Source organism: Syngnathus scovelli, chromosome 15, assembly GCF_024217435.2.
Source record: "Syngnathus scovelli strain Florida chromosome 15, RoL_Ssco_1.2, whole genome shotgun sequence".
NCBI classification, from domain to species: Eukaryota; Metazoa; Chordata; class Actinopteri; order Syngnathiformes; family Syngnathidae; genus Syngnathus; species Syngnathus scovelli.
Window position 1 is genome coordinate 4,057,945 of NC_090861.1, and position 27,583 is coordinate 4,085,527.

The 27,583-nt window shown below is 44.2% G+C and overlaps 2 protein-coding genes across 7 annotated transcripts; one reads left to right on the forward strand and one right to left on the reverse strand.

Moving 5' to 3' along the window:
- The first annotated feature begins 512 nt into the window (after window positions 1-512).
- fam222ba (family with sequence similarity 222 member Ba) lies at window positions 513-27,414 on the forward strand. Of its 6 annotated transcripts, XM_049743606.2 has the most exons (5): window positions 6,927-7,004; window positions 9,177-9,236; window positions 9,543-9,651; window positions 20,260-20,387; window positions 23,878-27,414. In XM_049743606.2, the coding sequence occupies exons 4-5, from the start codon at window positions 20,306-20,308 to the stop codon at window positions 25,548-25,550; spliced, it is 1,755 nt and encodes a 584-aa protein (XP_049599563.1). In that variant the 5' UTR covers window positions 6,927-7,004; window positions 9,177-9,236; window positions 9,543-9,651; window positions 20,260-20,305; the 3' UTR covers window positions 25,551-27,414. The 6 variants fall into 6 exon arrangements, with proteins under 6 accessions (XP_049599558.1, XP_049599559.1, XP_049599562.1 ...); XM_049743601.1 differs by lacking the exons at window positions 9,177-9,236; window positions 9,543-9,651; window positions 20,260-20,387 and adding exons at window positions 513-635; window positions 4,473-4,589 and having other exon boundaries at window positions 6,830-7,004; XM_049743602.2 differs by lacking the exons at window positions 9,177-9,236; window positions 9,543-9,651; window positions 20,260-20,387 and adding exons at window positions 515-635; window positions 4,477-4,589 and having other exon boundaries at window positions 6,830-7,004.
- On the reverse strand, window positions 1,299-4,072 carry eral1 (Era-like 12S mitochondrial rRNA chaperone 1). The gene is made up of 11 exons (XM_049743658.2): window positions 3,832-4,072; window positions 3,513-3,671; window positions 3,304-3,431; window positions 3,110-3,187; window positions 2,993-3,039; window positions 2,876-2,937; window positions 2,691-2,803; window positions 2,343-2,633; window positions 2,125-2,274; window positions 1,963-2,043; window positions 1,299-1,705 (listed from the first exon to the last, which is right to left on the reverse strand). The coding sequence occupies exons 1-11, from the start codon at window positions 3,935-3,937 to the stop codon at window positions 1,583-1,585; spliced, it is 1,338 nt and encodes a 445-aa protein (XP_049599615.1). The 5' UTR covers window positions 3,938-4,072; the 3' UTR covers window positions 1,299-1,582.
- Window positions 27,415-27,583: the final 169 nt, after the last annotated feature.

Genomic DNA, 27,583 nt, shown 5'->3' on the forward strand with positions numbered 1-27,583 from the left:
AAGTGTTTAACCTTATAAATATATTTCAATCACAAAAGAAGCTTGTGCCCTGGACAGGATATCATCTTATACTGTAAGTTTAATGAAGAGACACTACAGTATAGATGATGTACTATCCAGGGGGGGTCATTCCTTCCTCGCACTTGGATGGACCTAAACTTCAGAGAAACTGAGAGGGGGGGGCCGTCAAACCGTTACCATTACTGAGTTTTAGTAATGGTAAGGGTTATATGGCTCTCACTCATTATCGACTGAACCAGAAAGAAAACATAGTTGTGATGATTTTTTTTGTGTTTTGAAATAATAAAGTTTTGGAAGAAAATTTTGTGATGGAGAGATGCAGTTTTATTCTGATGTGTGTGGAACATAATTAAGTCTACAAAGAAAAGGGAGAAACAGTCTTAATAAATAAAAAGAAATTTTATAAATAGAATATACTATGGCCCGCACTTGCCTGAGTGTATTGCACTTTTAAAGTCTAACACTAGAGGGAGCTGCTGTTCTACTACGATTGTTGATTAAGGCTAAATTAGACGAAGAAGAAATGTACCTTGAGATGCTAAACATGGCGGAATCAATTAAGCCAAAGTTAGAAAGTTAGCATCACTGCTCCCACAATGCCGTTCTCAAATTAGGTGAGTAAAAGATATATTCTACATTATGTGTATGTTAATAATCATTTATGTTAAGGTGCACTTGTGACAAATATAAATAAGATTAAGTGACATTTGTCCGGATTTTTGGCACGAGCGCAGCTGATACTGACCAGAATAATTTACTTAATAATAATTTAATTTAAATTATACACACTTCTGTTATTAAGTCCATTTCAGTCAGTTAATGTTGATAACTATTTCAAACGAACGTTAATAGGTGTGACGCTAAGCTTAATAACTAGCTTGAAATTTACCCGCCCCATTTTCCCCTTTGTTTTTCTCTATACTATAAATCTTATGTCCAATAAAAAATCTGAGAATGAACTACCAAAGCTTTTTATGCAAAACTCAATAAAGAGCCATTAATGGAAAGCTGTGATGCATGCAGTGTTGAATTTAAATGTATTCAACAATATAAAATAGTTGGATTTTTTTAAATTGATTTTTCTAACTTTAATATACTAAAGTTAAGGCTATTTTTCTAATTTTAATACATGAGTAATTCTTTCTAAGCCATTTCCAGCCCCCAAAACACGTGTAGGTGGTATCAAGTGAAACCTCCTGACAGCAACTGATAAACCATGAGCCGGCCAAACCTGCTCTGCCGTGAACATGATATCAAAACCAAACAATGTACTGCAGTTCATTTTCAAGACAGTTTATTTGTGAAGGAGTTTATTCTGACGTTTGGTCGCTTTGGTGTTTACATGGAACATAATTTTATATAATATCTGAGTTAATAAGCGCAATATAATGCTAGTTAAGGGTGTGCTATGCCTTTTGCTCATAATCATGAAGAGCAAAAACACTTAAACCAAATTAACCTCATCCAAGTTTAGATGTCCTAAAAAATAAATAAAACAGCCAGCTCATCAGGGAGCCTGTCAAGCCATTGAAAAGTCATTTCCTTTTCTTCTTCATCATCATCACTTCTTCATCTTAACTGACAGCTTCAGCTTGACCTGTCTCAGGAAGATGGACGTGAGCTGTTCGCTCGTCTCCTGGGCGACCCGTGCTATCATCTGGCCTGACGTGCCGATCAACATCCTCTGCACGTGTAGAAAAAACAAACAAGCGCCTGCTTTGAATGTAAAGTACAAGAAAAGCATCACATATGTCGAAATGGCGCATTAGAAGCATATGTCCACCAGGTGGCGCCAAAGTAATACATTTATTACTTTGCCCTAAGCCCAAAAACAGTGAAAAGGAGTTTTGAGGGAAAAACAGAAAGACCCCACCCCCCATGATGATTATCATCAATTTTGCATGGTTGAAAATATCCCATGACTATGAAGACATGACCTACCATGTGAGTTTCTTTCTTGGTGTAAATTTTCACCATGATGTTGAGCTCTCCGTTCTCATCCATGTCCCAAAAGTCAATGAACTGAAAGCAAAATACATATTTAATGTAGGTCAAAGTGGAGAAGTATGTGAGTGGAGTCACCAAAGCATTATTTATTATCACCTGTGTGATCGCATAAGGCACCTCCTGGGGTAGGTGCTCCAAAAGCTTCTCTCGGATCATGTTGATGCACATTTCCTCAGGACGTTGGTCTGTCAATACCTCGCTGTGGTACTGCCAAGCTCCAGACTTGGCTGTGATCATTAGGTAGTCCTGTGAAAAAAAAAAAAAAAAAAGGGTTTGAATATTTTATATCATGTCTCATGACTGATTTTCCAAACCTTGAGTGTTTCCACGTCCGCTCTATCTAGAGAAGAGAGCATGAAGACATCCTTAAAGTGAGACCAGCCCTTCTGGCTCATGAGCGTCCTCAGCTGTTCCTTAGTCAGCACTGACTCATCTCCATCAGCGGCATCCTGGTCTTGCGGCTCTTCCAAATCCCTCTCTGGCGTCTTCTCAGCCCAAGGGGGCTTGATCACGGGTCGAATGCGCAATTTACGGCCATTCACGACACCGCACGTCAGCTCGGCTGTGACGTCCAGCAGCTTGTCCTTCATCTTCACCTGGTCCACCTTTAAAGATAGAAGATAATGAAAGGGATGAAGTGAAAGCAATCTAAATGAGAATACCTTATTGAGGACAAGTATCGCTGGGATGTTGGGGTGGCGTGCCAGACATTTAAGCACTTCAAAATCCAGCTGTCTGCTCATCCATCGGTCCGAAACATCAACCATGACCACCACTGTGAATGGAGAGTTATTGTTATTAAATATCCAACTCATATATTAAAAAATAAATAAAAATGCAGCCTTACTTAGGTCGGCCTCTGTCACTGAGCGCCAAGGATCCAAAAGCAAAGACTTCTCAAGCTGGTGTCTGTCAATGCAAATATATTAGTAATAATTTTCACACACTGAGCACACTAATTTACCTTTTGACTTTGGATGGCGTAGTGAGACCCGGTGTGTCCAGTAGAATCTAAAATAAAATATGTCAATTACAGCACTGGTTTCAAATCAGATCATTAGGAATAAATCCAAATTCTTACAATCTGTGTATCACCCTCTGTTAGGACTCCCAGAGCTCGTTTTCGTGTTGTGTGTACTTTCTTGGAGACAGCAAACACCTTCAATGTGAAAGGATGAATTAAAAAAAATCACTAAACAGTGTATTCTATTTTAGCGCTTCTTTATTGATTCAAGAAGCCAAAAGATAGAATTATAAGTCAAAAAGGAAAGAAACCTTTCTGCCAAGAATCTGGTTGGACAAAGTCGACTTCCCAGCATTCGGAGCACCAATTATTGCCACTTTCAAAACTTTGGAGTCTTCAGGCTGGTCGGGATGTTTCGTTAATAATGACATTTGTTCACCTATCATGAAAACACAAATATAAGTCAATAAATATGAGTATCAGTGAAGGGTGTCCATTTTGGAGACATTAGTCAAATTACCACTGTTTGAAGGGACGGAGGAGGGAAGGCGAAAACAACTGTTGTCTGCCTCGGCGGTGTTGCCTTTTAGCAAACTGCTCACAAATGCATCTGTTGTGATAAAACAGGCTGGAATGAAGGTCAGCGAGTTGATCCTTCCACAGCTACATGAGGAATTTCCTGTAAACACACCAGCATCTCCATTACCATATTGCTAAGAAACGAAAACTCACTGTGTAAACAGAACAATGGGTTTAAAAATGTTACTACACATATGGATGATGGTTTCATGATTTTTTTTTTTTAATAGCTCTGCTCAAATGGCTGTTAAAAGGCTAACCCGTGGCGAGAAGCAATTGCGCAGGTTCCTGGCGAGGAGACACGACGAGTCTCCTGGAGAGGACAGCCGAGTCCCTGATAAAACGTCTGCACACTCTGAGTGCCATTTCGCGTTGTGACGAATAATTGGTAAACTTAATTAGAAACGATTAAGGGTATAATTTAAATCTGCGTAGCTGTTTCTCTTTCACATGAGACCCGTCAATTGGGCGCCGCCATGTTTGTTTGATCAACGAGGCAAAACTTCCGGTTTCAAGACGTCACATTGACACTGCCTCCTAGCGGCAGGATTTGTAACTGCACCAAAACACCCGTTAAGGCTTAAAAAGCTTCATCTTATCTAAGTTATTCTCCTCTACTGTGTTAATTCAAGTTCACAATCGTTTTTTTGCAAACTGGACGATGATCACTGATATTATTTGATAGTATTAAGAATTGTAGGCAAATTCATATTTTAGTTTGACTAAAAATAACTTCATTTTTCACTCACCTTCTCTCCATTGGGATAATTCTGCTTCATTTTCATTACAATATCAGCAAACTCATTAACATAAACAACATATATGTGAAGTTTATCATCTGACTTTAGAAGATATGATTGCATATGAAGGTAACATATTGTTTTCATTTGCTGTGCCAAAGACAGGACGAACAGATGTCTCCTCATCGTCCAAACACGCCGGCTGTTTGTTAGTCCTCGAGGACTCACTCAGGGTGAAGCACACACCTCCAGTGGGGAAGGATGATGAAGGATATCAGGTAGCTCACAATCTGTCATCATCAAACACTAAAAGCTCTTCAACCACCGACGAGAAAAACAAAAATGGAGCTTTTACCTGACACTTTACTGCGGAATTCAAAGAGAAGCTGACACCAAAAGGATATTTGAGGATCAGTAAACTTTCTTCCCCCCCTTCCTCCCACTCATTCAAGGCCCGCACCCCCTCAGGGCTTTCCTCACATGGCCCTTTCACGTGGGCATGTATCAGACTGCTCTCTATGACTGCATTAACTTTGGCCTTCAGGAAGAGCACTCTCGCTAAAAAAGGCTTTGCCCACAGAGCATTTAATCATAAGCTGTAGCCCCGCACTGCCATTCGAAGAGCACTGCGACTTCACACGTTTGGATGAAAACCTCTCCGTGCTGCTACATTTCACTCAATCAATTTCATGTAAATTAAAATGCGGCATGTGATGTATATGACAGCCAAGGTGACGTCAAGATTTTATGCTTCAGCGCTAACGCTTAGCTGGGATTAGACAAGGCAGTGTTTCCACTAATAAGACCCGGCTGCTCATGAGGAATAACAAAGTTCACGGAATAATAAGCACATGAGCCATGGAGGCATGTCAACGGGGAGCAAAGGTGGGGGGGGAGAAACAATGTGTCAGTGCATCAGAGCATCCATCACGTCGTGATTGCATTGAGAGGCGTGATGCCGCGCAGCTGGCTGGCTGCAAGGAGCCCCTTCCTCCCTTCTCGCACATTCTTAACAGATTAATGAACCGATATGTGACTTTTGACTGCTTATCAATCAGACATGGCTCAACAGCACGCTCGATTTCTGCGACAGACCCCCAAGGTCCCTGGACTTAGCAATCACTGTTTTGTCCTTGCTCCGGCTTCTTTTTTTTTTTTAAAGAAGCAATTTAACCCGAAAACTAACCATATAGGTCACACTCACGCTCTGATTGTACAATCTCTTTCACAGCGGGGGAGATCAAGTAAAGACTTCCAATCGATGAAACTTGTCCGCTGAGGGAATCAATAATGCCTCCCTTTCAAATCATCGCTCATGTCATCGGTGAATATAAAACGAATAATTGGGAACAGCGTTCTTTTAACATCCCGTATTGACGTCGTCGTCGCTATGAAGCGAGAGAGCGCCATTCTGCGTCATTAACTTTGTATTATTTCCTGATGGAGCCCGCTGCTACTGCTGCTTTCCCCACCTGCTGAACTTTAAGCGCCGCGTGTGATTGGGCTTTCACGCTGCATTTTCACTTCCTTCACTCACTGATGTGGAGAGTCACTCGCTGGCTGAATTTAGCAGGAGCATTATAATACATGCAGTGCAACCCGGGTGACAGCGGTGAGGATTTTACACAAGGCGAGGTTCGAAACCACAGTGTGTGAGGCATATGTATTAACCACTAGGTCTCTGTGCTGTGTTGTTTCTCTTTCTCATATCACTAATAAGTGTCAGGAGATAATCTTGCGTCAATACTTGGGAGTTTATTGAAGTAGTCACACAAATATACTTCTGGTTGAATTGATTTGTACACATGGGCTTGCACAAACACAACCTTTAATCTTTTAGGTGTCAAACTCAAGGCCCGGGGGTCAGATACGGCCCGCCACATCATTTTATGTGGCCCGCGAAGACAAATTGTGCATCAAATTTGTGTCATTACTAGAATTGCAAATTGTCTTCACTTTTAATATCTTTTTTTTTTTAATATTTGACCAGTTTTTACTCGTCTGATTTGAAAAATAGTTATTTGTCAGTTTGTTTTGTAGCTTTTATTGTATATAATAAGAGGTGCTCATACATTTATTCATAATGGCCCTCTGAAAGAAGCTATGACTACAATACGGCCCGTGAAAAAAACGAGTTAGGCCGTGGATATATGAACACTAAAGGTGGAGCAACACATGTAGACAGCTGATATGAAATATTCATCCTTTGTCCTCTATATTATTAATATTACAGTCTGACACTTAACAGACATTTGCTAACAGTTTTAATGGTCGCAAAGAGTTTTTTTTTTTAATGCAATTACACCAACAAGAAAAACATTCAGGGTAAGTAATATGGAGTTTCAGGCGTGTTCTGGTTGGAATATCCAAATGCATAATAACTTTTTCTGCACATTTATATGCTAATCAGAGCAAGACAACACGGAATTTTTAAAAATACGTTGCATCATGGGAAATATTTAAAAAATGCCCGGATGTTCGGAATTTATTAACAACTGGACTGTCCCTTTAACTCCAGGCTAGACGTCGCCGTGTAACGCGCATGCGCCGGAAGTTGCCTACCGCAGACAGCAGCAGCAGCAGCAACAGCAGCAGCAGCAGTGATTCGGCAGTGCAGAGCGTCGGGAGTAAATCTGTCCGTTTTCAACCATGGCGACCAACTAAACGATGCCTTTTGCAGAGGTTGACGGAAAGTAAGTAGTCGTGTCTTTATTATGCGCTTTTCGCGCTTCCTTCTCGATGACACCTGCGCCGCATTTGCTCGCACGTATTTGGGAAAAGGCGAGGAGGAGAGGGCAACAATGGGACTGTGTACGTTTGAGATGTGCTAGGAGGTTAGCTAGCCTGGAGCTGGCCACTCAGCTGGTTCTTTTTATTACTAGCAACCTGCGGTTATGGACCTCCTCTACTATCCAGAGTGGACGCTTGGTCTAATTTCAACTCGCAATACAATCATACAGCAAAGGAATGAAACTGTGTTTTATTAGTACTATTAAGATGCTTAGCTAGTTCTTGTGACAACAGTTGTGGATTTACGACCATTTCCGTGCCTAATCATCCTTATCATATTAATACAGTTTTGCCCCCCAGGCTTATTTATGTGGTTGAAGTTGTTTGCTATTCGTGTCAAGGCTTTATTTAGCCATAATGAAGTTATCGGTGCACATGAAGCTTGTTTGGTTGTCTCAATGATGTTCCTGGAAAGTGAGAAAGCTTTTTTTATCCACCTGCAAAGGCAAGTGTTAAAGGTGATAACAAAAGGTTGACGTCACCGGCCACCTCGCACATCAACCTCGGAGGAAGAGGAGGAGTGATGAAAAAGGAGTTTGGGACTGAGGAGCAGCCTTTTTTCACCACAACATCTAATGGTTTGTGTCTGGACAGAAGAGGTCTGTCTCTGATCAAATTTCGGCTATCCTAAGGGCGCACTTAACTAATGGGATCCTATCGACGTTTCTGCCCCCTTTGAGTCTGATCTTTGCATGGCGGAATGTTAATGCCGCTGTTGTTTTTTGGGGCTGCTCTGAGTCATGAGCCCGGCCGGCTTTATTCCCAAAACCAGGACTATGGCTGGGTAATGTTGAGCTCAATGTGTATTTTGTGTACTAAAGAAAAAAAAGAGCCTTTAAATAGTTGTTTGTTTCATGACAAGCTGGCAAGAGATGAACTCTAACCTTACTTGTCCAAAAGTACACTTTTTGCACGCTAGCTTTCTTCCATTTTCCAAAAGACTAGATAATTAAATTTCAAAGCGTGTCGTCGGGGAAACTCAGCCCCCCCCAGACTCAGTGCAATTATCGAGTAGAACTTGAAGGAAGCCTTTTTTGCAACGGGGTGCTATGTTTCCCAGCGCAATGAAGATTAATTAGGTCTTCGAAACAAATGACTCGAGGGCCTCTCCCATCTGTAAAGTGCTCTAATGTCACCTCTACCCGAATAAAGCCTTTATAGTAGACGTTCATTACGTGCCGTTTGTAACTTTAAAACGTCATGCATCGGTGACACTTTAAACCGAGGACCCAGTTTTATGATTAAAATGGAAGCTAACCAGTCAGTGGCTACATGGCTAGCAGCCAGAATTAGCTGTCAGTGACCTCACTGTCACTTCATAAGGAATGTGTCTGCTTACTTAACCCAACTCCCGGTTAAATAGACCTCACAAAGCGTCCAAAGAAAATTCCAGAAGACACCAGACTTAACGCTTTGACGCCGTGTACTCATGCATGATACTCTATTTGGTTATGAATGATGAGTTCATCCGCCCAAGTTTTGGTGAGTGTTTTCCAACTGCGGGAAATGATTTTTGCATGTTCGCTTATCAGCTAGTAGACAAGCCTGAATGTCGAGAGCACCTGGTTCGATTGTTCATGTCACGCTGGTCAGCACGCTAGAAAAGTGAGTGCGCTCCACCGAAGGGAAATGCCACTCGTTCATGAGTCATGTGCTGACTCTTTGACCTGTCACCACAAACCAAAGAGTCTTTGCTCGAGGGCAGAAAAGCAAGTTTGCCTTAAGGCTTTTCTGTCAGCCACTGACAACTGTGTTGGAATGTATTGATTTACAGTGGAGGCAGAAAAGGTCTATTTGCTTTTTGAAGTGTAGCATCTTGCCTTTTCCCCCCTCTCATTCTCTCTTTTTTTTTTTAAATCTATGTTAGTGCATTTAAGGCTGAGTCGAACGAAAAGGAAATATGAACAACATGCTAAATCTTATCAGCCTCTGAAATATTTGACCTTGCATCCAAACAAAATGATCGCGGATGAACCTTTACCCCCTTTGTAGTTATGAAGATAAGGATAACAACGTGAACTTAGGAGTTTCTTAACATGTGGAATGTTATTTTTGCATTTGTGATATCATCTCAGAGGGTGGCCATTTTGACACTTGCTGTCGACTGAAAATGACATCATCGATCCAGAAAACAGGTGAGCCGTGACTGTCGGTAGCTGTCATTTTCAGGTGACAATAAGTGGCAAGGCAAAATGGCCGCCCCCTGGATGGATACAAAAAGGTAGATTATTGTTTTTTGGGGCTTAATCATACACAATATGAGTCAGAATACCATGTTTAGACTAGAGTGGTACAATGTGAATTGTAAAAACCCACACGGCAGCTTTCCAAATGCTAAATCGACTGGATTAAACCAAGAGCCGACCTATGATTGGTCTCGCAAAGTCAAAGCAATTGTTCTCGAGTGGCTCCCATTGAGGCCCACTTGCTTTATGTTGCAGAAGGCCCCTGCACTTGTCAGCAGAACAATCTGCTGCGCAACATCAAGACTGCAGCAATAAGATGATGATGATATCAAAGCCCTACTTTATGTGAAGAACAAATCACAAGGTACAAAGATTGTCCTGGCACTCATTAATGATTAGTCATTGGTCATTTTTATTCCCCCTGTTATTGTTGACTGAAAGAGCCCGGCTAACTAGCACGTGTTCTTTGGAACGAGCACGATTAAAAGTGGCATTTGAATTGGAAATGTGCAAGCAGGCTCTCTCTCCCCAAACCTCATTTCCCTGCAGGGGCCAGTGGGTGTTAAATCTCCAGCAGGTGTTGCCTGTAAATTTTATGTGCATATATAAGGGATTTTTATTTTCTGCACCTCAGTAGTTTTTGAAGAGCAGGTTGTCCCCGTATTTGTATGTCCTTTTTGCTGTGGGGCAGATGTTTGGTTGTTTTTGGAGACAACAGTGTGAGGGTCAAAAGCAGGTCAAGGGAGTTTAAAAAAATGGCCGCACGTGATCCTTGCCAATCGTGCGGACAACCTAAGCGTAAGGAAATGACCTGGCATTTGCTTCGCCAACCCAAAAAAAAAAGATAAAGCTTTTTGTTTTACCGAGCAGATTGCGCAATCAAGAAACCCAAAACCAGGCAGGCCCCTTGCAACGAAACACCAAAAAGAAAGCTTTTAGCGATTGTTGTGTCTTCATCTCGAGGGCAATGGTGAAAGAATGCATGCCTCACTGTGACATTCACGGCAGTAACAACAGCCATAGCAGCGGGGAGGCACGAGGGCATCTCGCTGTGATCAGCCTCCACGGAGTCACTGGAGACAACAGAGCTGTTTATCCGCCTCCATCAGTAGCAGAGGAGCAGGCCCAGATGCGGCGTTCTGTTTATGGCACAAGATAAGGCTGTCTCAATCAGATCGCTGAGCCTCTCCAACCCCCCCCCCTCCCCAAAATAGGCTCTCGCTCTAATAAGAGAGCTCCAAATTACATCCCAGGCAATGCTAATAAATATCATTATGGCGTCCATTGCTGTCGTTTTCCAAGCGTACATATCGGTGGCATCATTAGCTAGCTTTGAGGGTGACCCGGTCGGCGGGGGTCGCAAAACAAAGCAACAGTAAAGCCGCTACTGGTGGAGCTACAACATTCACACCCTTGTTCCGTTTCATACTTGGCATAAACATTAGATAAAGCTTCCAGAGGATTAGAAGAGAGGCGGAGGAGATATAAAAGGCTGTCGGCTAATTGGGCTTTATTTTTAATATTTCAAACGCTTCATTAAAGACTGAATTTCTCCTCTGTTTGGAAGCTTGGTTTTTTTGGGCAGGGAAAGGCCTCACAAACAGAATAATATCAGGATTCATCACAAGATTGAACTTTATTTTTATCATATGAAGTGGAAGTGGACCATGTACTGTATATTAAGCATACAATTTCGTCCACATGGCACAAGTAGTTAGCGCTATTTCGACAAAATTACCCATAAATGTATGGTATGACATCATGTGGAGTCTCAAAAAGCTCTGACTGGTGGAGGAGGCTGTGCCAGGAAGCTCTGGAGGCTCCTTTTGACAGAGCTACAGAGGTGAGGATTCAGTTGGCCCTTTGCCCGTGACCCTTCCCCACGCCCGAATGCGTGGGTGCGTTTTTATTTCACCGTCCGTTGTAGAGCAGACGGCACTTCCAATGGCTCTCCGCATAACCTCCTCACCCTCCGGGTCCTGTTTGCACCCATTGTTGGCCGCAGTGAATGCTATCTCCGTGCCTTGAAAAGTAACCAGATGACATTCTTCCTGTTGTTAGAAAGAGCTCCGGGGGTTGTGTTGTGAAAAGCGGCTGAAAGGATAGGCTAAGATTGTGACCTTCACTAGCTAATCGCTGCCACGTCATTCACCGGGCGCTTTAAAAGCAAACGCAAATGTCTTTTTCTCTCGACATAGTCGTGAACTTTGCCAATGGACGTCATGTTCAACTTTTTATATAAATATACAAATGATATATTTATATTTTATTTCAACTGCCACTTTTGTCATTTCTTTACAGGCAGTACTTCCGACACCTACATTTCCTCCCCCCCCCCCCCCCCCCCCCCCGTCTTCTCATTCTGAAATACTGCCACGGCCGTGAATGGAAAGGCATTTACTGAGGCTGTAAGCATCAACGCAACCCTCCATGTTGTTTATGTCTTCGGCAAGTGGCGTTTCCTGGAATGTGCAGTGGCGCAGTTGTCACCCTACGGGGGGGGATGCCGGCTCTAATCACGGTTCATAGTTCAACTCTAGTTATTGTTGTAAAAAGCAGAGGACCACACTTGACATGAACAGGATGTCGCGTTGCTTTTTTTGGTTCCGTGTACTTTAAGATGGTTTAAAACGTGAGAGATTTAATGTCTGACCTTTTAGCACCGAAGCTAAAATTAGCTATTTAATAGCCTTTACTACTTACCAAGTCTATTGCGAGGGTTCACTCGGTTGGAAGTGGATGCAATTTACTTTTTTGTTTGTTCAGGATGTGCTTTTCTAATTTCCGAAAGAACCGATGTGGAACATGACACAGAAAGAAAAGCTGTCAGGTTCTCAGGGCGTCTTTTGTCTGACATCTTTCAACGATCAATGATTGGCATATCTCCTACCATTTCCACCTTTTGTTTGCACCCTTTCGGTTTCGGAGCAGATAATAAAATTGACCATTATGCGTATAAAAAAAACCACAAGGTTGTTTACAAAGGAAGCATTGAGTTAGAAAAGGGAGAAAAAAAATGTCAACTTTTATCACGCCACTGCACAAGCATTTTGCGTTAGTCAGAAAATATCCCCTCGAGTTGTGCTACATCCGTGGAATGGAAAGCGGGGGCCCAATTTGAAAGACATTCTTGTAAGTATTCATGTGTAAGGAGTCCTCAGGCAGGTCACGTTGCTGTGTGACAGGCAAGCGTCGGTCTTTGCCGCGTAGCTCACTTCCCAGGTCTCGTTGCGGGGATTTAAGTGTCGGCTTTCTGTAATTAATAGCCGGTAAGCCCCCGTCGTGCCTCATCGCCAGACCAGGTGCCGCTCCGGTCTTTTTCCACCTCGTCTTGACATGTGTACATAGCAAAAAAGCGGCTAGCCAAAACAAAGTCGGCTCGAATCATCCCGGTGAATTTTAATGCCGCGGCGCTGATGGAAAGCTTATTGGTAAAGGATGTGGTTCGTTTAGTCGACTTTGTGTCAAGCGCCATTCCGCTCATGTCCCGCGCTGTTTAGCAGAGCTCGCGGCTCTTGACAGATTGCCGTCCCGATGGGGAGATTTATCCAGCCGGCACTGCCAAAGGCACTGACACCATCATTAGGCTTTGATCAGCCCGCAAAGTCTGCGAGAGGAAGAGGAGAGAGTAATATTCTTGATCTAATTACTCGGAGACATTTCAGGGGGATGTAATATGTGATTTAACCTCTTCTCAGAGGCTATAAAAGGAAGCTGGGTTAATCTTCCTGGCAACCTCCTTTCCACGTAGTGTCTTAAATTTCCTTTTCCCATGAAGCCGGTAAAAGCCAGGCGTGACGCGACAGTTTGCTCTCGGAGTGCTTCAACATTGCGCTGACCTTTTCTTTTAATGCGAGCGCCGCTGTTGCGTGGATTTAGATGCTCGGAAAAAAACCCGGTTGGCATCCTCCAAATAGAATCTTTTGTTTCCACGCTCCTCTCAGCGACTTGCAAAAAGACTTGATTCGAACAAATAGATTGCAACTGGAACGGAGGGCTTTGGGGTTAATCAGTCAAACATGGTTAAACAATTCTCGGGACATGAAGAGATTAGTCTTGCTTGCCCCCGAGCTCATCGGAGGCTTTTCTCTCAAGCGCCCGGGCGAGGCTTTTAGGGCCATGGGCTGTGGCCTGGCCTGCTCCACGGAGAACCCACACACTGGGCCCTCAGCATGCTCCATTGCTTCTGAATGCCCCTCCACTTTCCTCTCCGCCTTTGTTAGCTGGCACAATTGCAGTGATGGATTAGCAAATTAAATGCAGACCTTTTCTGTTCACGGCCACCCTCTTTGCAAAAGTCGATTCGAGATATATCCCCGCACCTATTTATTCCCCCCCCCGCTTATTAACATTGTGCAGTGTCATTGTCAGAATGATTCCACCGAGCCGTCATAAAGCCTCCAGGCATCTTTTGTACTATAGCTGAGATCTTGGACTTTGTCTTCCTTTTTTTTTTATGACTAAGTGCTGATCACACTGATTTTTCTTGCACAGGCCAGTCCTCTCTCTCCTTCTCGTCCACCCTCTTGATCCCCTTGGTCCCTCCTCCGCTCTTGTCTGGAGGGTAGACTGAAGAGACCCCAATTAGCAGGACTAGAGGGCCTCCTGAAGGTCACTTCCAACGCATTGGTGTGAGAACAGAAGACTTCTGGGAGGCTCGGGAACAGCCCTAAATCAGCTGGCTTTACCGCACAATAGCAGATTTTTTCTGTTAAGAAGGCCATATCTCAAAGATCCATTCATCATAAGCTCCAAAGTCTCCTACTTTATCAAGCCACGTCGAGTCTCGGCTATCGAGACCTGATTGATGGTTCTGTCCTTATTGCAGGGAACGAGGGTCGATGGTAGAAATTTGCCGCCGGGTGCATTAATGCTCTGTTCAATGGCGTGCACCTTTGAGCATGCATCATCAGTCTTAGATGGCCGCTGGAGATCTATGTGATGCAAGAAAGTGAGATATGGAAAGGAGTTTGATCAGCTGGGCCTAGTCTTGTTCCTCATATGACCGTATCGCTCTCGCAGGAGGAGAAAGGATTTATTCTCGAGTTAGCCTTCCTGGATTTAGCTGTAGTTATTGTTTCTGTGTTGAGCGTATTGAGATGATGTTCCAGAAATAACACAAGGTTCAGCTCATGGTTAAACTTGGAATTCAAAACTGCAGATTTGACTTTTTGTCGGACTATTATAAGATGTAATTCTGGCGTCATGACAACGCGAGTACACAACTGAGAACTTGTGTGGGCTGAACAGACCAGATGTTCCCATGCACACATAGAGGTGAGATGTTTGCCATGCTCGGCCTCTATTTGCCTGCCTTTTCCGCAGAGTCATCGGTTGGCTGACCCTTGCCTGATGCCCACAACCAGTGGCGGAAGAGCCAAAGTTCTCAGAGGGCACCCACAAACAAATGGGAGATGGAGGAGAGAACTATTGGCAGATGGAGCACTTCTCGTATTGAAAAGATGACTTTTTGTTCTCCATGCGTGGAGGAACTGGTTTGGTCTGGCTGCAGGGCCAGACTGAATGTCAGAGCTGCCACGGAGGCGGCTCACCCTAGTAACCTTTCGCAGGGCCAGCGAGGAGGCGGGCGGATCGGGATCTATTGAACGAACACACAGAGAGTCGGATTTTGAATCGGCATGGATGGATTTGTCCTGTTTTTTGTACGAAGCTCCATTTTAAACAGTTGGACTTCAGACGAGCTGGAACTAGAGGTGGTCCGTGGGGCATTTCGTCTGCGTGGGAGAGAGACTTGTGGGAACAGCTGCGTTGATAGTTTTGTTTATGGAGCACTCAACGCTGAGACATAAGCCGTGGGAACACCTGGATAAGAGGGCAAAATGGTACACGAGTTGGCGTCGGTTCTGCTTTTTGGATTTAAACCAAACCAAAATGCACACACGTGTGAGCATACCCTGAAATCCCAATCAACTAGCACTTAACAAAGATTTCCTGTTTCCCCTTTTTTAATCGCAGCCTCAATTTGTCACTGGGGGTGTCCAATTTCTCTTTCACCGAGGCAAAGCATGGATGAGGCGGGAACACAAAATGGATGCACCTGCTAACAAATGAAAACCGCTCTATCCTGATTTAGTTTTACACCTGGGGAAAAAAAAAAAAAAATCGACAGCTCTTAAGCTGTCAGCATGTTATTTCCCCCCAAAACAAGGAAGCTCAATAAAAAGTATTTTCAAATATAGGTCGGGCAAAAATCATGGACGTCATGATTGCATCTTTTCAGAAGTCAAATCTGTGGAATCAATACCATATTTTCATTTTCCTAAAGGCCAGATGTCCCAGTATTTATTCATAAAGTATCTTCATTTGAATTAAACATGGCCGTATATTTGTTTACACCTTTTCCATCTGCTTCTACTGCAATTATCCAATTCATAACAGCACATTGAAGGTGTAAACAAGTTTAGGAAAACATCCGTCTGGAGTGGCGTGATCATGTCACGCCGACTCCTGCACGCACACTTTCAAATACTCGCGGCAAGTGTAACATCTGTTCGGCAATGTTGTTCCGAGCGTGCCCGCACCCAAGCCTTGGCATCTGAGAACATGTGACTCAGCTCATTGTTGTCTGCTGTGATTCTGGGATATGCGACTTTGAAGTCAAATAAATGGCTTAAAAATGTGTATTTAACATTCCTAAGCGTAGAAGTTGTCGAAACTGCTCCACCGCCAACTTCTCGTATTCTATGATCAAGCAACTTTGCGACTCGCTAATGTCCGAGAGCAATTTTCCCGGAAAGACATTTATCCTGATCATTAGTGACAGCGTCGCCAGCTAACAAGATGGCGACGGGTGTTTTTAATACGCTCCCACCATGTCATTATGGTGACGTAACATCAGGTGACATTTAAAAGTGCAGATGTAATCAGTGGAATATTTGCTGCATTGCTTTGTTTTCACACGAGGATATTGTTCGTGCATTTGTGTCGTTGATAGTTATCAACAAATTCCAGTTTTGCTACATTACATTTTCTTTTCCACCTTGTGACCCATAACAAAAGATGTTTTTGCGGAAATATTTTGGGTATGCGTGGAATTGTTTTGTGTTTTAATTCGGTTTCTGCCAACAGCACATAACGTGGTCTGTGTCAACGCTTAACGTGCACGTGTTTCCGCAGATAATTGTTTCATTGTTTACATACAAACGAGACACCCCCATTCAAATGTTTGGGCTTTCAGGCTACAAATGGAATGCCTGTTAAGTCACTTGTAAACTGAGCCTCGGTGTGATGGATGTCGTGTTTAGTCAGGTCTAGTATAACAAGGGATCGTTTGATACCACTTTTTTTCCAGACTGATACTAGCTGAGTAATCACTAATACAAATACCAATATATCTAAAATTTCAATGAACATAATCCTTTACAAATACCTATCTTGAAATAAATGATTATTATTAATATATTAATCTCCTCGTAGGTAGGTATCGTTAAGATTTTAACGATAAGACTACTCATAACGATACTGCTTATCAATTCGGTACTTTGACTATTTTTATCAGTTCTTTTTTTTTTTTTTTAATTGAGGGAAAACCACCAACACCAAAAAATTGAATCAAGTGAAACGAGATGCCCCTGAAAATGCGTCTTAGACAAATATATTAAAAATGGGATCATCCAGGTAGAAAGTACAAAATAATCAAAATGAGTCATTTCTCCAAACCGTAAATAATTGTGGCCTTCAACTACCATCTATACGTTTTTCCACAAACTGTTTGCAAAACCTTGGTAATAGTAATCTTTTCATTTCTTGTCAACATACGCAAGAGCCTTTTTTCTTTAGACTGAAGGCTTAAGCATTCTAGAAACGGAAAAAAAAAAAAAAAGCTCTTCATCCTGCTCCCTTTCTTTCTATACTTCCTATTCACACAGCCGGCTGGCAAGAAAAGTACTGTAATTTCTCTCTCTGCCCTGAGAGAATCAACAGACTGTAGTTGCATTGAAGTTGTGTTTTTATTTGGCTGTGATTTCAGACCTATAACCTGGGGGTAAACATGCAATTAAAATAACATCAGCCTGCTTTCACCACCACTCTCCTCTCCTGCAGCAGCACTAGTTAGTTAGCACAAGCACTGAACAACACTGACTTGCTTTCTCCTAATTGCTTTTGCTCTTAATCGGCATCAAAAGCCTGCAAATATTGCTCCAGTGTTAAGTTTTCATCTTTTTTTATTGTTTATCTATTTATATAGCTACTGTTTAAAATGAGCTGGCGGATCTTATCAGTTTGATTTAACGATTATCAAAGTCGGTTCCCTAAATGTTTTTCCCGCATCAGCTCTCGACTTTGTTCTTATTGCTAAAATAAGACAAAATGTAGGTCAGCTTTAATGGGAACAATTTGACAACACACGACATCCCTTGCACCAATTGTGCTTTGTTTTTTTTTTGGGCATTACTGAAAATGCAAGCACAATGTTTGTGTAAGTTGCCGTGGCGACTCGCCGAGTCACAGCCAGCCAGAGAAGCCTCTGTCGACTGCCTGCCTGCCTGCCTGCGCGGGGCTGATAGTGCGAGATGCCTGGCTAAAGTCCACCAAACCAATGCCTGCTCTGCTGGCGAGGAACCCCAGTTCTCCACAGATGAAAATCAGTTTCCGCATCGGGCAGAGCGAACTGTGTCTCTGCATCACAAAGGCTCCTAAGCCCCCCCCCCCCCCCCCTCCCCTCCTCTCTGTTTGTCAGGAGGGGATGATGGCTGGAGGCTTCAGACTAGACAGAACCCCCTGCCTGGTGGTCAGAGTGCAATCCAGAACAAGAAGAAGCCAGTCAAATACTGACTACCACCTGCAGAGTGGTGCCAGAGACAGCTCAGTCTCTGTCTGGGTTATTTCTGTCATAGCATTTGGAACAGGTCTCATCAAAACCTGATCAAATTCAATAACTTTGATTAAAATTAATAATTTTATTTGACTTTTTTTATTATTTTTATTTGTTTATTTTTTTAATTCTATTTAAGTATTTTAATTTTTTTATTTTAATTTTATTTTATATAAATTATCCGTTAGGCGGAAGTGCCCTGACTTTTTTAAAATTATTTTTATTTGTTATTGTATTTAAGTATTTATTTATATTAAATTCATTTTAATTTTTATTTTATTTTATATCAATTATCTGTTAGGCAGAAGTGCCCCGGTTAGACCCCCCCCCCCCCACTCATAAATTGACGACTACCTATAACAAAAATCTCAATTTCCGATCAGTACTTGCTACGTGTAAGAAAAACAACAAAATGCCGCATGTCCTCCATGCTTGTCCCTTTTCTTTGCTCTGTCCCACCTGATAAGAACTGATGCTATCTTTGTAACACCAGCTTACCCTTGACAAGCTGCAGGGAAACCAAAGGCGTTTCCAAACCGTAGCCCGTCTGGCAAGCTGATACAAGAAGACCCGTTGGAAACATGACATGAAGTAGCTCCGCATGTAAGTTGCTGTGACACTGGTGCTGATACCGACGCCAGGCTTCCCCCCCCCACGCCCTCCCTCCTTGCTCTTGGCTGTAAGGCGGAGTGTCAGCTGGGGCATTACCATAGGCTGACCTTTGCCGCCGCACTCCCCACTGCAGCGTTTTCTGACATTCAGGGGCGCTGTGGGGGAGAACAGGAAGGGGGTGGACTGATGGCCTGCTCGCTGTTTCTCGCCTGTAGCGGCTTGGCGTCTGCGTGTCCTTTTAACAGACACACTGCTAGCTTACGCTGGCATTTTATTTCCCGCGGCATCAATCAAAACACGCTTGTCACCCCTTTTTTTTTTTTTTTTTTTCCCCGAACGCCGCGCTGTATTTGATATGTGCTTTTGCCCCTCCCCAACCTGGCCGCTGCTTGTTGTCTGAGAGATTGCCGTTATCTTTATGTGAAATCTTGGCACCCTGATAAATGAGAGCTGGAAATCCTGTCTACTGACATCAAGGCGATGTGTACCTAAACTCCTTCCAAGGCTGGGAAAAAAAAAAAAAGAATAACATATCAGACCAATTAAAGTTAATTCATGGTGACACAGTGAATCGAGAGCAGGGATTGCTGCCATATGGCGGTCCAGGCTGTAAATCAGTGTCGGAGACTCAGCTTGCAGAAAGGGTGCATACAGTATCAAAGAAAATTAACCGAAATATTTTTTTTTCTCTTCCCAAGGTGCAACGTTCTCAGGTATCTGTGTGGAAGTGGCAGCTTCATTAAGGCTTGTTTTTCCCTTCCACTCGCCAGGAGGATTTAAATGAGCTGTCGTCCTGACCTTTTTGAGCTCCTGCTTTTTAAAGCAGGTTCACCCCTCCCCTCCCCCCCCCCCAAACCTGCCACCTGCCCTTTCTGTCTTTCCACCTCTCCGTCTCACTTTGTCACCCTTTCCTATACTTGTCTTTTTCCCCGCAGGGGGGGGCGACACCTTTAAGCCATCGTAGGCATGCCAAGGTTGTTTTGTGCGTAATTGCCTCCCTCTTGCCACACTCGGCTGATGCCACGCCGTAAAAGGAAGAGAGGGCACCGAGTCTTTAGACTTCATTTGCTTCCCCCGACTGTTCTTTAGTGCTGATTAAGCAAGCATCTGTGTTGTTTGGAATCCAGCAGTAAGCCAAGTGGAGCATGCCTAACGTTTTTCTCCCTCTCTATTACATCAGGGTTATTGCACAGATTGGCAGCCATTTTTTTTTCCCATTTCTTTTCACTTCATCCCGGTCCGGCTCCCTCGGTAAGACGGTAGCGGGATTCTAGAAGCATGGAGGTGGTGGAGGGACTCCATTTAAACCTGCTCCCCTCCCCTCAGGCTCATTTTACTTGTGAGGTTTGATGTTTAATTCAAGTTGTTAACAGCATCAAATGTCACCTTACCTCACGCTCCAAGTGTGAATCAGTGTGTAATTCAACAGACTTCCTAAGGTGTCTGCCTGTGGGGATAAGTTCTTTTAATCAGTATTGCTAAGCAACACCCCCATTTTTTTTTTTTCTTGCTTCCTTTCCACAGTGTGAGGAGAAGTGCGTGCCCCATGTTGCATTAGTGTCTGTGTGAAATGCTGGCCTGTCTGCCAGGGCCAGGTGACCTCCCCCTCCAGCTTCTCCCCCACACGCAGATGAACACTGGACTTCAGAAATGTAAGTAGCGACCATCCCACACGGCCGACCAAGTCTTTCCCAATCGTGCCGGCGTGTACACATGCCAGACATTCTTTTCGATATTAAACAAATATTAGATTGAACAGCAATGAGGGGGGGAAAAAAAGTATGATCACAAACAATACCAAATTTTGAAATGGTTTTAAAACACTTTCATGCCCAAATCCAATTTTATTCAATGAATTGACAGAATATATTACTTAAGCTTCCTTAACCCCAATCATAAAGGGCAATGCCTTTCAAATCACCTCCATAAATCAGTCACATGGATTAAAGCTCACACCGTGCTCCGTTCAATCCTAAAAAGTACCCCCTCAACGTGACCCATTTCTGTTTTTTTTTTTTTTTTTTGGGTCACAAAAAAACTCGCAGCTCATCAGGACTGTAATTTCAGAATGCTAGTAATCAGCCAACCCCCTGGGAGATCAGCAAGCATGAAGCAGTCTAAGTGCCAGCGTCTGTTGCCTCACTCAGGCAGGTTTGTGACGTGCCCGCCATCAGTCGGACTCTTTCCCCTGCTCCCAGACAAATTGAGGCAAAAATGATATTCCGTTTTTTTTTTTTTTTTGTCTGCCCTTTTGATGACGAGCACAGTATATTTAGTCATTTCAAGCCAATATCATAATCTCCTAAAAGTACATTCTTGGCCTCGCTTGACCTCACCGAGTGAGTCATCACTTGTAATCAAGTTAATGAGCTCCTTTTTTTGTTAGCATTTGAGTTTTAGAGAGGTCTGGACTCTGTCTTTCACCCACCTCCATTTTCACCTAAGGTCCCAGACCACCAGGTTGGCCACTCTCTGCCGCGGCGGTGCATAAGAGAAGTCATTTAGAAGTTACGAGCTAGCGGGTTGCTATCAGAGGCAAGGGAGCAGCTGCTCTATTTATCGTTGAGGAGTGTCTGTTCGCAGATGATGCCTGTGAAAACCAAAAAGGATACAGCAGGGTCGTGCAGCCATGATGTCTCACATCCCAGGAAATAGCCCTTGGTCCTCCATTCTTCTAAGCAGAACAAACATGGAGCCCGGCGGGGGCAGATTTTGATTATTATTTTTTTTTGCATCTCACAAAGATCAAAAAGCAGCCCTCTTTGTGAGATTTTGAATATCTAACTCTTTGACCCTTGTCAGCGTGACACGCTGCGTTTTGAAGGAGGGCGGGCTCCACACATGAATTCAACACCGAAGCTTCAATTTCCTGCTACTGAGTGAAAATTTGCAATATCAAACAGCGTGAGCGCCTTGGCACCCCCCCGCTGCTTAAACCATGTTCAATAAGAACAGTTGTTTGAATAAAAGAAGCCCTAATTAGAGCCTGCTGACTGTGCACTTGGGCGCCAACAGCGGGGTAATTAACACACAAGCTAACGTAGCCCCCCCCCCTTTCCTCTGCTTGCTGGAAGAGAAGGTTGCTTAGTTGGGAGATCTTAGATGATGCGCCCGTCGCCGTCGGCGACCGCCAACAAACTTCACTTATACCCTCATTAACCCTCCCTTGATACTTTAAGCCCTTCAATTAATCCAGGTTTGAGGTGAAGGTTGAAATGCTAATAAGCGAGCACATACATTTGCAGCCTGGCCTTTTTACACAGGTTTATTGATTCATTTTTATTCCCCCCCCCCAAAAGTTTTTCTTCCACTCAACTACTATTAGCATATACAAGCCAAGATAGACAAAGGTTCCAAGTGGCGGTGTCATAAAAAAATATTTGAAATGCAAACGTCAAGCAAAGTGATTCCTCCCGGAGTCTAAAACACTTTGCCAGCCTTCTCTGTCACGCTATCATGCACTTTTTTTTTTTGAAGGATCCTTCCGGGGATCCTCTGCAGCGCTGTCATCACGGCCATCTTGATGTCATCTTTCAAATCGTCCCCTGATGATGCCCTTGAGTTTGGGAACGAGTAAAAAAAAAAAAAACTGAGCCAAGTCAGGTTGAGTTTTCTTAACTAGGAATTGCTAGTTGCGTTGAGAGCTGGCCTGGTGCCTTGAGTTGAAACAATTTAATATTATATAAAGTTAAAAATGAGTTTTAAATTTAGACAGTGAGTATGACTTGGCAAGATGAAACTCTTTCTTAAATTTGGCCTCCCGGGTCATACTCCAAGCTCCATGACTCATCACTCCCTAGCAAGTCATTATTACTCACTCTCCTCATTGCTTGATGACCTGACACTAAATATATGTATATAAAAGAAAAAAAAATGGAATTAGATACAGCGAGCTATGGTCAGACTTTCCTACTCATGATTACAGTGTAGCGATCTTGTGACACCATCGCAGGAACATTTCTGACATATCTTCTGTCAGATGGAAAAAAAGAACACAAGATCCTCTTTTTTTTTTAGCAACAAAAATATCAAAAAAATAACTACACTGGCAGCATTGATGCCGCCTTTTCGCTTTTCTATATCGGGTTTTATCACCAAGTGCGGTATGTTCTGTATGCTGACACTGTGAATAATGCGAATACCATTTTGTCGTTGTGCAGTCAGCGTTGATGTCACAAAGGCCATTTATCATTAGCGGCAGTTGACAGGGGGGGGGGGAGTCCATCCTCGCCATGTGTCCGCCTTTGCTTGCCCTGGCATTTATTCAGTGACACACATTCGGTCGACGCGATGGCTGGCGTCCACTCAAGCACCTTGGCCCCGGACCTTGGCATTAATAAGGCTGTCATCGGCTGGCTGGACATTTAAGCCCATTGTTTCCCCATTCCCAAATAAAAGGGGGGATTAATTAGCCAGTTGGCAACGTTTGGGTTCTGAGTCCCTCAAGCCGAGTCAGCTCACCGTGTGACTGAGACATTTCACATTGCCGCTCCATCAACTTGGTGGAAACTACTTTGGCTATCGACTTCACATTAACAGTCCAATAGCAATAAACGGTAAAGGCAGTTGAGTTCAATTTGCCACGGCACCATTAATACTTTCTTTTCGACTCCCGAGCGCACCCGGGCGGGATGACATTAGCAACATTCCACGTTTTGTTTTCCTCAGCGATGACATTGAAAACTATGCGGCGACACATTGCTGCTAACGTCTACGCTAGCCTTTCTTTTTTTAGTGCCTTTAAGACAGGGGGCTCATAAGTGAAGCCACCTTCAAGTCACTTTGAGAGGTTAAATTTAGCCCGGATGCTTAGCAGGTGTAACAAATGTCTGTTAGCCGGAACCGGCAAAGTCTCCCCCGCAGATCAGAGCCTGTGTCTGATTACTGTCATGTCGCGCTCGCCACGCTGTTTTCCTTTTCCGCGACGCAGCCGCAGGGGGAGCGTCATTCCCGCTTTTTTAGAGGTTATTTTTTTCCACCCGTGTCTGCCTTTGTCCCAAAAAACTAGCTGGATGATTCTCGACAGGAGCCGGTTAAATATTTGCGACGGGCGTCATGGCAGCTGCAGTGTGATCGAACACGATTGATTGTCATTGTGAGTCCGATTGGTCTCTTTCTCATAATCTTTTTTCTCTCTCATAGGGGACACCACACAAAGGATGAGATCCACTCCTTTCCCAACCCCTGCAGAATTGGATGCCTATGCTAAGAAAGTTGCCAACAACCCCCTCACCATCAAAATCTTCCCCAACAGCATCAAGGTCCCGCAGCGGAATCACGTCCGGCGTACAGTCAACGGGCTGGACACATCGGGCCAGCGCTACAGTCCTTACCCTTCCTCTCAGGCCAAGACTGGCCTCCTCGCCATCGTCAAGGTGCCCTCGGTCAAGGGCATCCTGAAAGATTTCGCCGGCGGCCGGTCTCGCTTGCACCCCGAAGTCATCATGAACCACCTGAGGAGCCCTTACCAAGTGACTTCGACCAGCACTTTAAACCCCCGCCACTCGACTCTGCCCAACCTCCCCCAACCTCAGCAGAGCTTAGCCCTGCAAGCCCAGGACGCACCTCAGACTCTACAGATGCCACTGGCTCAGCAGCAGAGCCTCAGACACGCTCTCCCCGTGGCCCAGCACTCTCAGGGCCCGCCTAGACTGCAGACTGTCTCCCAGCACCCAGCCCTCGGCCACCCCTCTGCTGTCCTCCTCCAGCAGCAGCAGCAGCACCTCCAGCAGCAGCAGCAGCAGCCCGGCCTGCAGGGGAGCAGAAAGCTGCCAGATGGCGACGCACCACCTAACGTGACCGTCTCTACCTCAACCATTCCACTCCCAATGGCCACGGGGCTGCACCAGGGCCACCAGCCAGACCTGAGCACCATCGTGCACCAGATCAACCAGTTCTGCCAAGCTCGGGCCCAAGGGGCCGGATCGGCCTCTATGTGCGAGGGCCAGATCGCCAACCCCAGCCCCATCAGTCGCAATCTCCTTATCAGCGCTTGCTCCAGGGTGTCCATGCACAGCAACCCGGCCGCCGCCGCCGCCGCGGGCGGCTTCCACCCGCACAACTGCATCCTCGGCCCCCAAGAGAAATCAGCCATCCCGGCGGGAGCCCACCCTTTACCTAGCGTGACCATGAACCACTTGCCTTCCAACCACACCGATCTCAAGCAGCAACAGCAGCACCCTCAGCAGCATCTGCACCCAAAACCCAATCAGCAGTTGCAACAAGCCAACGCACAACAACAGAAGATGCGCTCTTGGAATCCGCAGCATTTGACCCACGTGCCCCATATTCCCAACGGTTGCAAGCAGCCCACCAGGGATGCCGGCTTCCACTTGACCTACCCCGCGGACATGTGCGTGGGGCAACCGTACATGCTGAAACCCCCTATAGAAAGGCCCACCCCCTCTCCGCCCGTCAACCACAACGGCATGACGGTGGCCCACTACCCAAACGGTCACTACTTCCAGTCCCACATTTGGAACAGCAACATCCTCCCCACACCAAACAGTGACAGCTCCGGGTCTCAGGACTTAGCCATGCCATTCCACGGGGCGGGCCCGGGGGGCTGCGGCGCACTGGAATGCGGGCCCCCGGGGGCTCCCCATTACAGGCTACCGGCGAGCTCCTCCACCTCCTCTGCCCAGACTAATCTGATGCAAACCACAGATTACATGGGTGGGGACTTCCAGACGCCCTACTTCCGCGATCAGAATCTCGGGTTAATGGCCAAGATGCACAGGCCCCCTATGAGCAGGGTGGGGCCGGAGCTCGGGGATGGTCGAAGCGCTCTCATCCAGCATCCAGGGTACAGATAAGCTATGGCCTTGTCTCCGCAAGTTATCAGCCCCCCCCCCTTTTTGTTTAGTCTTAAGAAACCACATGATAACTTGACAAAACTGCTAATCTTAAAGAGGGTAAATGAATATATTTAATTCATGAAGAACAGTAGTTTTTTTTTTTTGGATAAATCTTGCAAGTGATCAATTTTTTTTTTCTTTGGGGGTTAGTGAATGCTTCTACCTGGAACATTTAGGAATCACCTTGTCTACTGTGTGTCATTCCTGCTTTCTGCTCCTCAATATGTGTGTGCCTGGATCTCGACAGATCCTGTGTTATTTCCACTTCACACGTTTGTAAGTCAATTCCTCACCTAAAAAAAAAAAGCATCCATTGTTGGATGTGCTGTGAGGAACTTCTGGCGAGGAAAATACTTTTTCTGTGTGTAATAATCTTGTTTGAAACAGCAGCCAGAGATGTGCGTGCGTGCTGAGCTTTGACTATTTTCGGATGTAATTATTTATTTGTTATAATAGGACTATTGAAACTTGACTCCTTGCTGTTGCTTACAAACGCAATCGGGTTGTTTGTATAAAGCAAGGACCCAGCAGGCAGCGTTGCCATGGCGACGTGCTCCTGTCCTGCTTCAAATGCTGCAATGAATTCAGGTGTTTTAAAAAACTTTTGGGGCTGGGCCAGGAAGGCTTCAGTTATGAAAAACAGAAAGGTCATAAGCGTTAAAGATGGCCTGAGTCTAACAAAGACTTTTTTTTTTTTTTTTTACAGCGCTCAACATAAATGGATTTGCGTTCAATCACTCCTACCAACAATAGATGGATGGAGAATACGCCATAGGAAAACGAGCAGAACCCGGTTATTGTTAAATCAAAATAATAATAATTCAACCAAAGGATGACAATTCAGGCTTTTTTTCCAAAGGGCGTGTCGCCGTTTATGCCGAGCGCTGCATTGGGAAGACGTGCCATTTTATCTTTTTTTTTTTTTTTTCCGTAATCCTTGACAAATGTATTACTTGAATGTGGACGACGATTCGTGCTGAAGGCGATACAATAGTACAAAGTGTTACTAATGTCACGTGGGGGATCAAACCAAGTGAGTCCCGGGGGGGGGGGGGGGGTGAAACGTGTGCTTGCTACTGATTGTGATGTGAAGACCAAATTGATCACTTGCAAGATGACAACGGATGGAAACAAAGCAGACTTTTTACGTTGAAACAGCAAACGCATTGTTTATTTTATTGTACACTGGCTTACCTACTAGACTACTGTAACATTTAAACTTTAATGATTGTGTGAGTGTGTGTGTGCGAGCGTGTGTGTGTGTGCGTGTGTGTGATCACGATAAGACCCATGTTCTGTTCACCTACCAACCCCTAAAAAGCCTTAATTGTTTGGTCCTTGGACTTTCCTTGAGCATGGTTTTAATGAAAACCCCAAATAATAAGGAGAAGGAAGATGGTGAGAATACAGACACAGCGCTTTTATTTTCGGGTGGGGGGTAATTATTTTTTTTTCCCCTATTTTTTTAATTTTAATTAAATTGTATTGACTAGACAAAGCAATTCCTTAGAGATTTGTTATGGGAAGCAAGGAAAGGATAATTATACCGTATTTTTTAGCAATGTGTAGTTACTGAGCTGTTTTTTTTTTTTTTTGGCCAATTTTCAAAGCTTCGCTTTTGCAATTGTGACTATTTATAATACTTGATTTTCTTATTTAAGTCCCCCCCCCCCTCCTGTTCTTTTGCTGTGAAAAGGAAGAAGGTCCATAGCCTATCTTTTTTGTCATCTTTCAAGACGGATAAGAAACAAGAGCGTGAGAGTTGTGCTACTCTTTTTTGTAATATTGTAATAATAAAATAAAATTCTAATTTATGCTTTCATATGGGTTTGAGACACTGTTTGGACTTTACGGCGCAGATGTTTACAAACGGGAATCAGATATTGCACTCGATTTTAAACACCAAATGTGATGTTCGTCAAATCATTAATTATAATTGTTGCAGCAATCTCACACGATTAATCGAGGCCTGCCGCCTCCAAATAGCGACG

Coding starts and splice junctions, on each gene's coding strand:
- eral1 (XM_049743658.2), bottom strand. CDS start 3,937: ATGGCACTCAGAGTGTGCAGACGTTTTATCAGGGACTCGGCTGTCCTC. Junction 2,634..2,690: donor CGATACTTGTCCTCAATAAG/GTATTCTCATTT, acceptor CTATCTTTAAAG/GTGGACCAGGTGAAGATGAA. Junction 2,044..2,124: donor TGCCTTATGCGATCACACAG/GTGATAATAAAT, acceptor TTTTGCTTTCAG/TTCATTGACTTTTGGGACAT.
- fam222ba (XM_049743601.1), top strand. CDS start 6,854: ATGCGCCGGAAGTTGCCTACCGCAGACAGCAGCAGCAGCAGCAACAGC. Junction 7,005..23,877: donor TTTGCAGAGGTTGACGGAAA/GTAAGTAGTCGT, acceptor TCTCTCTCATAG/GGGACACCACACAAAGGATG.